The sequence below is a fragment of the Elgaria multicarinata genome, chromosome 3, assembly GCF_023053635.1.
Source record: "Elgaria multicarinata webbii isolate HBS135686 ecotype San Diego chromosome 3, rElgMul1.1.pri, whole genome shotgun sequence".
NCBI classification, from domain to species: domain Eukaryota; kingdom Metazoa; phylum Chordata; class Lepidosauria; order Squamata; family Anguidae; genus Elgaria; species Elgaria multicarinata.
Genome location: NC_086173.1, coordinates 93,499,342 through 93,510,641, shown reverse-complemented (window position 1 = coordinate 93,510,641; position 11,300 = coordinate 93,499,342). Strand labels below are relative to the sequence as shown.

The following is an 11,300-nucleotide window of genomic DNA, read 5'->3' as shown; positions in this document are numbered from 1 at the left end:
CCTAAGTAGTAGAAAATTTTATCGTCTGATTTGATGCATTTTCATGACACAATAATAATCAGAGATGCTTGTCTCATTATGCTGTCGTTAACCAGGCCATTTACTCTTCGCCTTGATGATCCAGTAAATAACAAGGGAATATCTCATTCATATATATATATATATATATATATATATATATATATATATACACACACACACACACACACACACACACACACACATACCACAACCATGGTTCTCAAAGGGCATTTGAGGGGAAGGCATTAAACAACTGTACTAACCTTCTGTTTGAATATTTCTGAGGTGGTCTATGAGATGAAGCGCCAATGCAAGCTCACCTCTTCCCAATTTATCCCAGTTGTTGGAACTGATTAGCAATCCTTTATTTCTGAGTAATCCTATTCACTGGAAGGCTGTCGATGTTGTCTGGATACTTTCCTTTCTTTTGATTTTTCTACCTTCAGGCCTGGGTTGAGAAGGATTGCTACAAGCTAAGCTGCCTTTTTGGTGGGGGGGCTTTTATCTTTGGGTTGCTTCACACATGACTTTATACCTACACAGATGTAGATGGATGCAGAAAAAACAAAAGTATGGGAATCTACACACCATCATGTGTGAAGATCGTATCCTTGTCTATTTTAGACAGACACATTGGGAAGAGACAACTGCAGACCTTAGTTCCTGTACCTGTGACAGATTAAACATGGGTGCAAATGTTTTCACATGATCTGGCCTCTTACAACCATGTAGGTAAAATGTCATGTGAGGTGTCCTTGAACTAAAATCTGGAGAGGCTTGAAAGCATTTTCTTGATTTATGGAGGCTAGCTACTACACAGTCTGAATATTCCTGGAAGGATCTGGATCCAATTTGCACATCGTTTACAAATTTTGATGAGGGAGCGATGAATGCTACACAAAGAGGGTCACCCTGGGATTTCTTGTACTGAAACCTCATTTTACACAAAGGATATATATATCTATTTATATCTATATATATCTATATATTTATATATTCACACACGCGCGCGCACACTCACAAAAAAGTCTTTGATAGGCTTTCTGTGTTCTAGTAAAAATAGTTGGCAGCTGCTATCTGGGAGGCCAGAAAAGGCCTTGTGCTGCCAGCTATGCCTGCCGCAAACCGTCTCTCTCAAAGGCAGATGCTTGTGTTTATCTGGCAGGTGGAAGTCGGCTCCGCCAGGGAAAGGAATAACCTCCCGTTGGGACATACACACAGCTCATAGGTTTTTTGCCTGGATCCAGGAGAGGAGTAGGATCCCTGAGGCAATCTAGGTAGTTTGATATTTGCAGCCTCCAACATAATCTGAAGAGGAAGAGAGAAAAGAAATTAGCAAGGAGAAGATGCATTTGTTCATTCTTGGACTGTAAAACCTTCAGTGGAAATTGAAATTCACTCCATAGTAACAAGAGCAGTTGGTGTTTCTGCTTATTTTTACATAGAAAACATCAGCTAGGGCTATGGAATACTTTTGTTTAGCTTGACACTTTTGTAGGACACATAGAACGAGCCTGTTACTACGTACTGGGGCTAACACACAACTCTGGCATTCTCCAATCCATGTGTTGTATATAAATGCACAACACACATGCAGAAGTGGTGTTTCCCTTTCCGTAGTGATTTGCCAATGTGTGAATTGCTGTGCCAAATCTATCCCATCGCGGAAATTGGAAAGGAACGTACAGGGTTTACATTTGCTTTACAGCAGCACATCCTGTATATGTTAGCATTTAAGACACTAGTCCTTTGCAGGAATTCTGTCCTTCTACCTAAGAACTAAAAGTGGGGAGGGGATGTGGGTGTGCCCTGCCCCAGGTCTTTGTTGGCTCAGCCCCTGATCTTCCAATTGTGTTTGCTTCTAAAAGCAGAACCCTCTTTCAAACCTCCCCACCAAATGTGAGTAGGTTGAAAATTGAGATCACGTGCATAGGAGTCTATGTGCACGGCCTTCCCCATCGGAAGTGTGGATGGCGGGGGCACGGCTGGAGGGAGCCAAACACTGTCAGAGGCATCGACAGGGTCTTTGCACTGGAGGCTCTGATGTCAATGGGATGGTGAATCCTCCCCGGGTTTCAGTCAGAACCAGTGAGAACTCTAAAGGAGCTATGCAGAGGGAGAGGCGATCCAGAGGGAGAGGTGGGTAACACACACACACACACACACACACACACACACACACACACACACATATTCCAAGGTGCTCTACACCTTGGATAGCTCCTTTAGAGTTCTCACTGGTTCTGACTGAAACCCCGAGAGTATTCACCCCACTGACATTGGAGCTACCAGACTTATCTGGTCATGTGTGAAGCAGGGATGGATGAATCCTTCAGTTTCTCATCCCCCTCCCCCAATCTTAATTCATTCTGCCTCCTTTCTGCATCAGTTGGCTATTACCGTTAAGTCCGCATGAAAATGTATATGCATTTTTGTGCTCACTTTCTCTAATACGTGAATTGTTGTAGGCAATTTATCCAAATACACTTTTTTTTTCAAGCAACATCCCGCAATACAATCCATTTCTATGCTATTTTCACAAATATGTGTGTGTGTATTTTTGTGTGCACTTTCTCCTAAGATACACATTTTTGTATCTTTTTTTTTGATTGGCAGACTGCATTGCAAACTTCGGAGATTTGCAGATACTGAAGAATAACTGTTTCGGTTCAGGTATTGGTTTGGGAGGTGTGAATTAGATAGTTTCACATTAAAATGAAAACCAAATTTATCTCCCCATCCCTGGTAGGAAGGAGGCTTACCTCTCAGTCTAATCTACTCCGCAGATTGTGCAAATAAGATAGGATGGGGGAGGGAGCCATGCATACTGCTCTGACTTCCCTTGGAATCAAAATAGGGGAAAATATACAATGCTAGTAATAATAGTAGTAGTAATAATAAATACATTACAATTTTCTACTCTTTCTGTATTTTTGTTTGTTTATGAGCATGATTTGATGTGTATGCGCATGATTTGTAAGTTGCTTTGAGGGGCCTTTATGGCGGAGAGGCAAGCTATAAATGTTTGAAATAAATGAGTTAAATTTCCCAGATGCAAAGTATGCAGTGCTAGAAAAAAAGTGCAATATCACTAACATAATCTGCTACAGCTCATCCAGATGACCTAGGCCTTGCTTAGCTTTCAAGTCATGTTATGTACAGAATCAGACTACATCTGGCACCCATCTCCCCCAAGCAAAACTGATATGCTTGGATATTTGGAGGAGGAGTAGAAAGGCCAGAAGGTGAGGGAGACCGGGAGTTGGGAGAGCAAGGCTTAAAAGGAGGCCTAGGGCTTAGCTTGAGCTAGGTTGTTTTTGTGTGTGTGTGTGTGTGTTTCTTTCTTTTTTTTCTTTTTCTTTTTACCAATGTTCCCTTTCAGAGACTATTTTCAGTGTGAGGGCTCAGACAGAGACTCCTTCTTTCACCACTGAGTATTTACAGCTAGCTACCACACAATGGGAATTAGGGGGCATAGTATCCAGGCCAGGAGGGGCAATTTTGATGCACACTTGAACTACAACAATTTTCATTTCACAAATTAAGCATTTCCTAAATGTCATAGATGTAAGAAGAGGTGGAGGGGGGGAGTGCACAAACCAGAAGACAAAGAAAATTAAAGCACCCATAAAAAGAGCAGAGAACAGAGTAAGTAGAGGAATGATGGTATTGAGGGAAAAGAGAAAAGAGTTTCTGAGAGAGAGGAAATCATATGAGCTAGGGACAGAGGAGGTTGCATACTCTGGATCTGAACGGTGGTGGGGGGAAAGAAAGAAGGAAAGAAGGCTGAATTTTACAAAGTCCTCTGCTGGAGGGCACTTGAATGTTTCTTCTGCTTTGTTTGCAAAAAGTATAAATTGTATACAATGAGTTCCATCCTCTCTAAAGAGCTCTAATCTTGTCAAAGAACTTGTCAATTTCATTCTCCACTTGGGCAATTCCAAAGAAAGAACTGCAGGGGTGCCGGTGGGGTGTGTGGAATTGCCAAATTCTTTGAGAAGTATGGAATATGGCTCTGCTGAGCTAAACAAAGTAGCGTGTGGCGAGGATAAAACTGACAAGGATATTTACAAGATGCAAATACGCCTTTGGGGGGCGCTACAGTGAACAGGCAGACATGTAATCGTGCATACTTGTGTAAGATCGCCAATAAAAATATTTTTAAAATATTACAAAACCATTTGCACAAATATCAAGATCCTCCCAAATTGTGAAAATTGCTACCATTAAAAAAACCCTGAATTCCTGAAATTGCTTGACTCATTACAGACAGTGTTGACGCCAGTGGGGTGGAAATAGAATGAAATCTGCAGAGCTGAAACAGAAAAATCTATTGAGTTTTCACCACCCCCAACAGAATTCTCATACATCCCTAAAGGATATTAATGAATAATGCTCTGAGATGTTTAACTCAGGAGCACATTTGTGTTCTCATCTCAGATTCTTAAGCATGCTCTACAGCCCAAAGGTTTTCTCCTGACACGTTCCTTCCCTCCAGTTAGAAAAGTGATGCCTGGCTTTACAGATCAATACAGGTGAGTTAAACTCTCCTCATTGCAAAAATGCATGATATAAGATTTAATTATGGTAGTCAAGTAAATCTCACTTTAAAGAGAATTTAGTGGTACTGCACATTTTTACTGCTGCATAAATCTGTTTCACACAACCAATGCTATTATCCTAGCACTTTAAAACTAATGAATCATCTTGCTGCTTTGTGTGAATGATGTGGAGTTTGCATACAATGGGTCCCATCGTTCCTACAAGACGCTCCAACGTACTGGCTACACCTTTCACAACTTTTGTTATAGCTGCAATGCTGAATGGAATTGCTAGGTGAACATCACCATCCTATTTCCCCCCACCCCTAAATTGTCTAAATATACTAGTTATTGTACAACAATAATTGAAAACCCTAAGGCCTCTGCAGAAGGTCCAGAGCATGGTTTACTTAGCCTTCTACTTACCACTCCATCTTTGGATTCCAGCTTGAGCTCCGTCCTGCATGTGGCTTCCAAGTTGCCAGCCTCAGCATTGATTTCAACTCCCTTGGGAGCCTCCATCACCAAAGAGCGTGTGGGTGATTCAAGTCTGTAATATCAAATGGGGCTCAGGTCACTTACTGGCATTTTGTGTGTGTGTATGAACCTGTGCATAATATAGAGTTATAAATGCATTCCTTGAATTTAATATACCACCCCCTAAGGGCTTGGTGCCAAGCTCACTAAAGTGCATGGAAAGAAAGAATGTCATTCTGACATGGTGGCATTTCACAGCAACACTGGTGATCACACATCCATAATATTCAGTCTTACAGCCCCATTCTTATACAGCAGGCTGGTGCCCCACAGAGGTTTGGACTACAATTCCTGATCATTTGCCATGGTGGCTGGGGCTGATGGGAGTTGAAGTCAAAAACATCTGGAGACACCAGGTTGGGAAGGCTGTTATATAGTGTATGTCTTTCATAGAGGTTCAGCTTACAGCCAGGTTTGGTATTAGACTACATTTCCAAGCTATATATTCATGTTAGTATTTTATAAGAAGGCAGATGAGCAGCGTGATCACCAATTTGCAGTCAGATTAGAGGCCTCCAGCATGTGCTAAGTGCATTTAATTTTTGTGAAAACAACAGAGAGCCTTGCGGTATTTTAAAGACTAACTGATTTATTATGGCATAAGCGTTTGTGGGCTCTAGCTCACTTCATCAGATGCCGTTAATTATTGTGGAGGCACAGCCTGCCTACTTGCCAGTTGATGAATAGGGTTGGCGGTCCAGTTGTGCTTGCTATAGAAGATGTCAGCCCAGGCCAAGAGCCTGAAGAGGTACAAGGGTGGGGCTCTCCAGGATGGATCTAAGCCACAGAAAGATGCATCTCAGTCACACCCCACCCCACTGACTTCTCACATGTACAAAGATACCTGGATCCAGGATCTTTGTTCAATGGACAGAAGGGTCTACTCACAGAAGGTGCTTCTGCTCAATTTGCAGGGATTTCCCCCTTCACCCCCACACCCCAGCCTATCCCATTCAGCAGGGTCCCCTAAAACAGTGTGTAGCATTTGGGGCTGCTATGGGGAGGAGGGACCGGGGAGATTGCTTCAGTCAGCCCAGTTGCACATACCTAAATCTGGATCCAGCATAATACAACAGAATACATTTTTTCAACTTGAAATCATGGTCAGATATCTTGAAACAGGCCTGTTAACCTCCTGCTAATGTCATAGCTTCCTTTCTGTGGGTGTTTTCCTGGCTATTCTGAGAGTCACTGAGAGGCTTGTTTACAACTTGCTATTTTCTTTCTTAAGTAGGAACTGGGCAAGGCAGAATATAGATAGAAGGAAGCTGTCTTGACAAATGACATTGGGGTTTACAATAAAAAATGAAATGGAGTTGCTAGCTTCCCTCCAGAGATGGGGGAGCTATATGAAGTGTGCCAGGAAGTGCAAAGGACGTCTCAAGCTACTGCTCACTTTTCCTTGCAGAAGGGAGGTCTGCCATCTTCTGGCTTACACTCTGCTATCTCTCATTTCCTCTTGCATTATGTCTGGGTACAAAAAGCATACTCTAGGGGGCCTGATGACACATTATGGAATATTTGGGATTTTTTTTATGGGTGATACTTGCACATGATGGGAATGGAACAAAAAAGACTGTCCCTTTGACGGTAGCTCTGGGGCAGCATCAGCTGTGCTACAGGGATAGTTTTCAGACACCCAAAAGGAAGTGTCTGGCTTGAATTAGATAGCGACAAACACAGTGATAGCTTGCTTCCAGATCATTTTGCGTGCCATTAGCGTGCCATGGGAATTGTGCAATTTCCAGAGGCCTTGGACATGCACTTTCCTTTCCTCCCCTACCACGCCTGTCCAGACCTGAAAGGATCTCTTAATGCTTGCCCCAATGGGTGAGGGGGGGGGGGGGAGAGGCATGGGAAAGTGTACTTTCCCACGCCTCCAGAAAGTGTGCAGATTCCAGAGCCCCCCCCCCAAGTGTATTTTCCTATGCCTCTCCCCCTTCCCTCACCCTTTCAGGCCCTGATGGGTGTGGGGTGGGGGAAAGCACACCAGGGCCTAAGAACCCCATCAGCAGGGCAGGGAGGCCATTGGTGGGGTGAGGAAGAATAGTGCAATTTCCCCAATGCTGCAGAAATGGTGCATTTCGCCCAACGCTCAACCAGACAAGCGGCCCCATAAGGGACTATGGGGTGAAAATACATCGGGCGCTCTCTCCGGGGCTCAAGAGGGTTGAGCCCTGGGAATCTGTTGAACTCCCAGGCCCCAGCAGATTTTTGCCCCACCCCTAGTTAGGAATGGTTCACACAACACGCTAAGCCATAATGTTTAGCTTAACCACCGCGGCTTAGCATTTTGTCTGAACAGGGTCATTGTGATCTCAACGCACTCTTCCCTTGTGATCAAACTTACAAGCAGGCTGCTTGACTATCATGGATACTAAAAATTATTCCCGTGATCTACAGATGTGTGGCACATCAACTATCTTACTCAGGATAACCTTCATGCATCTGATGAAATAGACTCCAGTCCAGTCATAATAAATGTGTTAATGTGTCACAAGACTTTTTCTGATGCCTTGGCTGTCTCAATCCATTGTTTACTCACAGACAAAATAAATCATATTAATGTAAGAAAGCATGTGAGCAAAGGAGACCAGGCAGAGTCAGTTTGAAGTAGCACCAGTCAAGAGTGTTCAAAACAGCTGCTGCTGCTGCTCTGCTCTTTGCTAGCTTAGGAAGATGTTAAAGAAACCAAGCCAGGGGTGTAGAAGAGGCAGGCTATGAGATTTGGTCCTGATCCTGCAAAGCCCCAAGTTATTATAGGTAGGGTGACCATATGAAAAGGAGGACAGGGCTCCTGTATCTTTAATAGTTGCATAGAAAAGGGAATTTCAGCAGGTGTCGTTTGTATGTATGCAGCACCTGGTGAAAGTCCTTCTTCATCACAACAGTTATGAAGGTTAGTTATGAAGGTTATGAACAGTTAGGCAGCTTCCTATGTTACTATATAATCGTATTTATATAGTATCCCACCAAATTTTTGGCACAATACATTTTAAACAATGAGGACTTTCAGACAGGGGGAAATCACATTTCCCTGCCATCGCTCTGCTTCCTGCTTCTCTTTCACATTTGAAAGAAGCTGAATTACACAAGAGGGCAGCGACCACATGGCCTGTAATTTAAAATCTCCCAGCCCATATGCTTCAATAGGACACCGCCCTCTAGTGGCCATTTTATAGTGCAACTTCAACTGCACATGGCAGGAAATCTAGACAAATCCCAACATGTTTCAAAAGAATCAGGTTTTCTAAGGTTCCCAGATTAACTGGGAAAAGGAGTGGGAGACGTGCAGGAGGCTCACTGCATCATCAAAATGACCCACGAACATCCCTGAGTGGCCTGTTATGAGCGTACTATAAACTGTTCGTTTAAAGAAGCCCAATGTTTTAAAAAGTGGAAAATATATGGTGAGCCATCCCAGGGACCATAGGAAGGCATGAATCCCCCCCCCCCCATAATCCCTGACCATTGGACATGCTGGCTGGGATTTATGGAAGTTATTTGTCCAAAGGATCTGGAAGACACCAGGTTTGCCTTGCTGACTTACTCTTTCTTGGCTCTTATGAGCATTGCTAAAAAATACTGCTTAACTTTTCCGTATCTTTTTTCAAATCCATCTCTAGGTCATTCCAGGCTTAAATCAAAACAGCCAGTAGCAACTGTGTGCCTCCCACTGAAGTATTTTCACATTGTCACTGAAGCTCAGTAGAAGCGTGCATCAACATAAGAGCAAACTTTATTTTCTCCAGTTTGTTTGCAAACTCCCAGAGTAATTTACTGAAGGTCAGCATATCAGTTTGTTCTGTAGTTTCAGAAGGATTCATTCTCTAGAAGCAGTCATTATTTAGCCAGATTTCTAGTTTTCATTTCCTGCGTCATATACAGCCTCATTAATCACTCCAAAACGAGGACAGCAGCTGAGATCATATTTTCTGTATTACTCCTACCTCCATTGGCAGAGATTGGTGTGCTTCCTTTGCCTTTCTGAGTACAATTGAAATGAATACGTGCAAATATCCAACATTCGTCAAACTTTGAATTCTGCCATTCAGGTTTTTTTTTTATTATTATTATTTTAAAAAATTGGAAGGAGAAATTTTTAATCAAAACAGGAATTCAAATCTTGATTATGGGTTTTTGTTGTTGTTGTTGTTGTTAAGTACCTTAGAATTCTTAGTACAACTTGGTTGTTGTTGTTTTTTATTTTGTAGACTTTTAATATGAAATTATATGTGCTGATTCGCATTGCATGTTATGTAGCTATGAAAACACCATTGTATACCAAATACCATACAATATTAAATACTTTTGCATGATAATAATAAAAGAGTATTATCATTTTATCTTCTTGAGTAACCTGGATTTTTTGAAAGATGAGCAGGGGTTTCTTGATGGGAAAAGCAGTTTCTCATCTGCAAAGTGCAAGGTGATCTTTCTCTGCAATCTGCAAGGATAGGGCACTGCGGAGGTGTGTTCTAGCAAACATCCTCAGTTCACAATCGGCAACAGTAAACTGAACCCTACATACAGAACCACCCAACAGATTATCAGCTCAATGATAGAATGTCATTAGGGAAAGAAAGACAGGGCTCCTGGAGAAATTCCCTCTTCATCACAACAGTTAAAGCTGCAGGAGCCCTGCCCTCTTTCATATCTGGTCGCTCTAGTATTGCTCCTGCAGCTTTAACTGTTGTGATGAAGAGGGAATTTCACCAGGTGCTGCATGCATACAAACGACACAGGCTGAAATTCCCTTTTCAATACAACTCCATGTTTGTTTCCAAGTACAGTTTGAGACACTGCCTTTTAATATTTAAAGCCCTAAACAGCTTGGAATACAGGGCTGCCTTCTTCCATATGAATTTACCTGTGTACCTTAGTTTGATAATTTTTAGATGCCAGGCTCTTTTCATTTCGCGAAGTACTCAATTGATTTTAGAGCTGCTGTTTTATGGTATGTTTTGCGTTATTGACATGATTTTAATTGCTCTACTTTTGTTTTAACGTGTGTGTTGTTGTTTTTAAATCACTTAGTAAATCCAAATGTAAAAATGTGATCACATTAAAAAAAAAAGTACTGAAATATACAGTGAAAGAGACGCCACCAACCTCTCACACAGTATTTACGGTCTTAATAAATGACAATCGATAATGTGTTGGTGTTGATCACATTTTCTATTTCCTGTCCAAATTTGTATCATTTATTTAGCATATGAAACTATTGTGCCTCACTTCACTAGCAGAGAAGGCTCATTTCACTCTAAACTGCTCATCAATGTATGGTGATAAGCCTGCGGGGGTTTATTTACTATCTTGGCAGACCCTCTGTATTGAACCTGCTCCATGCATTGTTGCAACTGTGGGCTCTTATTTCTTATGGGCCTAATTATTTCTTACAGTATTCTTTTCACCCTCTATAACATTTTGTGTTGGGTGCAAAATTAGCCATCATTATCACCCATGTTTCACTTTAATTGGTAAATAACAATGTCAAACACTCCTAGAGCCAAATCAATTTGCTACCAACTAACTACTATCTTAGGCTGGGAATGTGATCTCCATTTTGTTAAAATCAATGGGCTTTGTATTCAGACTGACATGCCTTTGTGATTCTGATATTTATGTGTCATCTTCCAAAGAACCAATTATCCCCATCAGCCTCACAAGAAAAAAATGCAGTAATTTTACCATTGATCAGAAGTTAATTAACCAACATGGCTTTGGTCTGAAGCCATAAGTGCATTTTCATTCTGATATTTGGGCCTCACTGTTTGATTACCAGAGTGAAATAAAATTTCTCTAATAAGAAAGGTATACACATCCTGTCTAGAAGAGAGACTTCATAGCTGAAGTTTCCTTCATTCTGGCACCCAAGGTGTATGTGCAACTACTCCTTGTCACAAGCCATCCCTCCTAATCACAAAGGCAACCATGTAGTGGGATTAGTCCAAGATTTTATTAATTGCATTTATGGTGGCATAAAGACTGCCGAAGACCATCTATGCACATGAAATGGTTCAGAGAGACTCTGCTCCATTCCATGCTTTGGAACACAATAAAATAAAATAAATAGAAGGGGTGGCCATACGCATCGAGGAAGTGTCCAATAATTGCCAAACGTGCCCTCTTTTAGGTAGTACATCTAATTCTGTCTGTAGAATCCACATATTTGTGTGTGCCCATTCATCCTTAAAATCA

At 41.8% G+C, this 11,300-nt stretch overlaps 1 protein-coding gene across 2 annotated transcripts in view; it reads right to left on the bottom strand.

The window, feature by feature from the left end:
- Nucleotides 1–229: 229 nt before the first annotated feature.
- SGCD (sarcoglycan delta) overlaps nucleotides 230–11,300 on the bottom strand; it is a 223,121-nt gene continuing 212,050 nt past the window's right edge. For both annotated transcript variants that reach the window (XM_063120922.1, XM_063120921.1), the window contains exons 7-8: nucleotides 4,989–5,112; nucleotides 230–1,329 (exon numbers count right to left, since the gene is read on the bottom strand). In XM_063120922.1, the coding sequence (XP_062976992.1) occupies nucleotides 1,156–1,329; nucleotides 4,989–5,112 (298 nt within the window). In that variant the 3' untranslated portion in view covers nucleotides 230–1,155. The remainder of the gene's footprint in view (nucleotides 1,330–4,988; nucleotides 5,113–11,300) is intronic.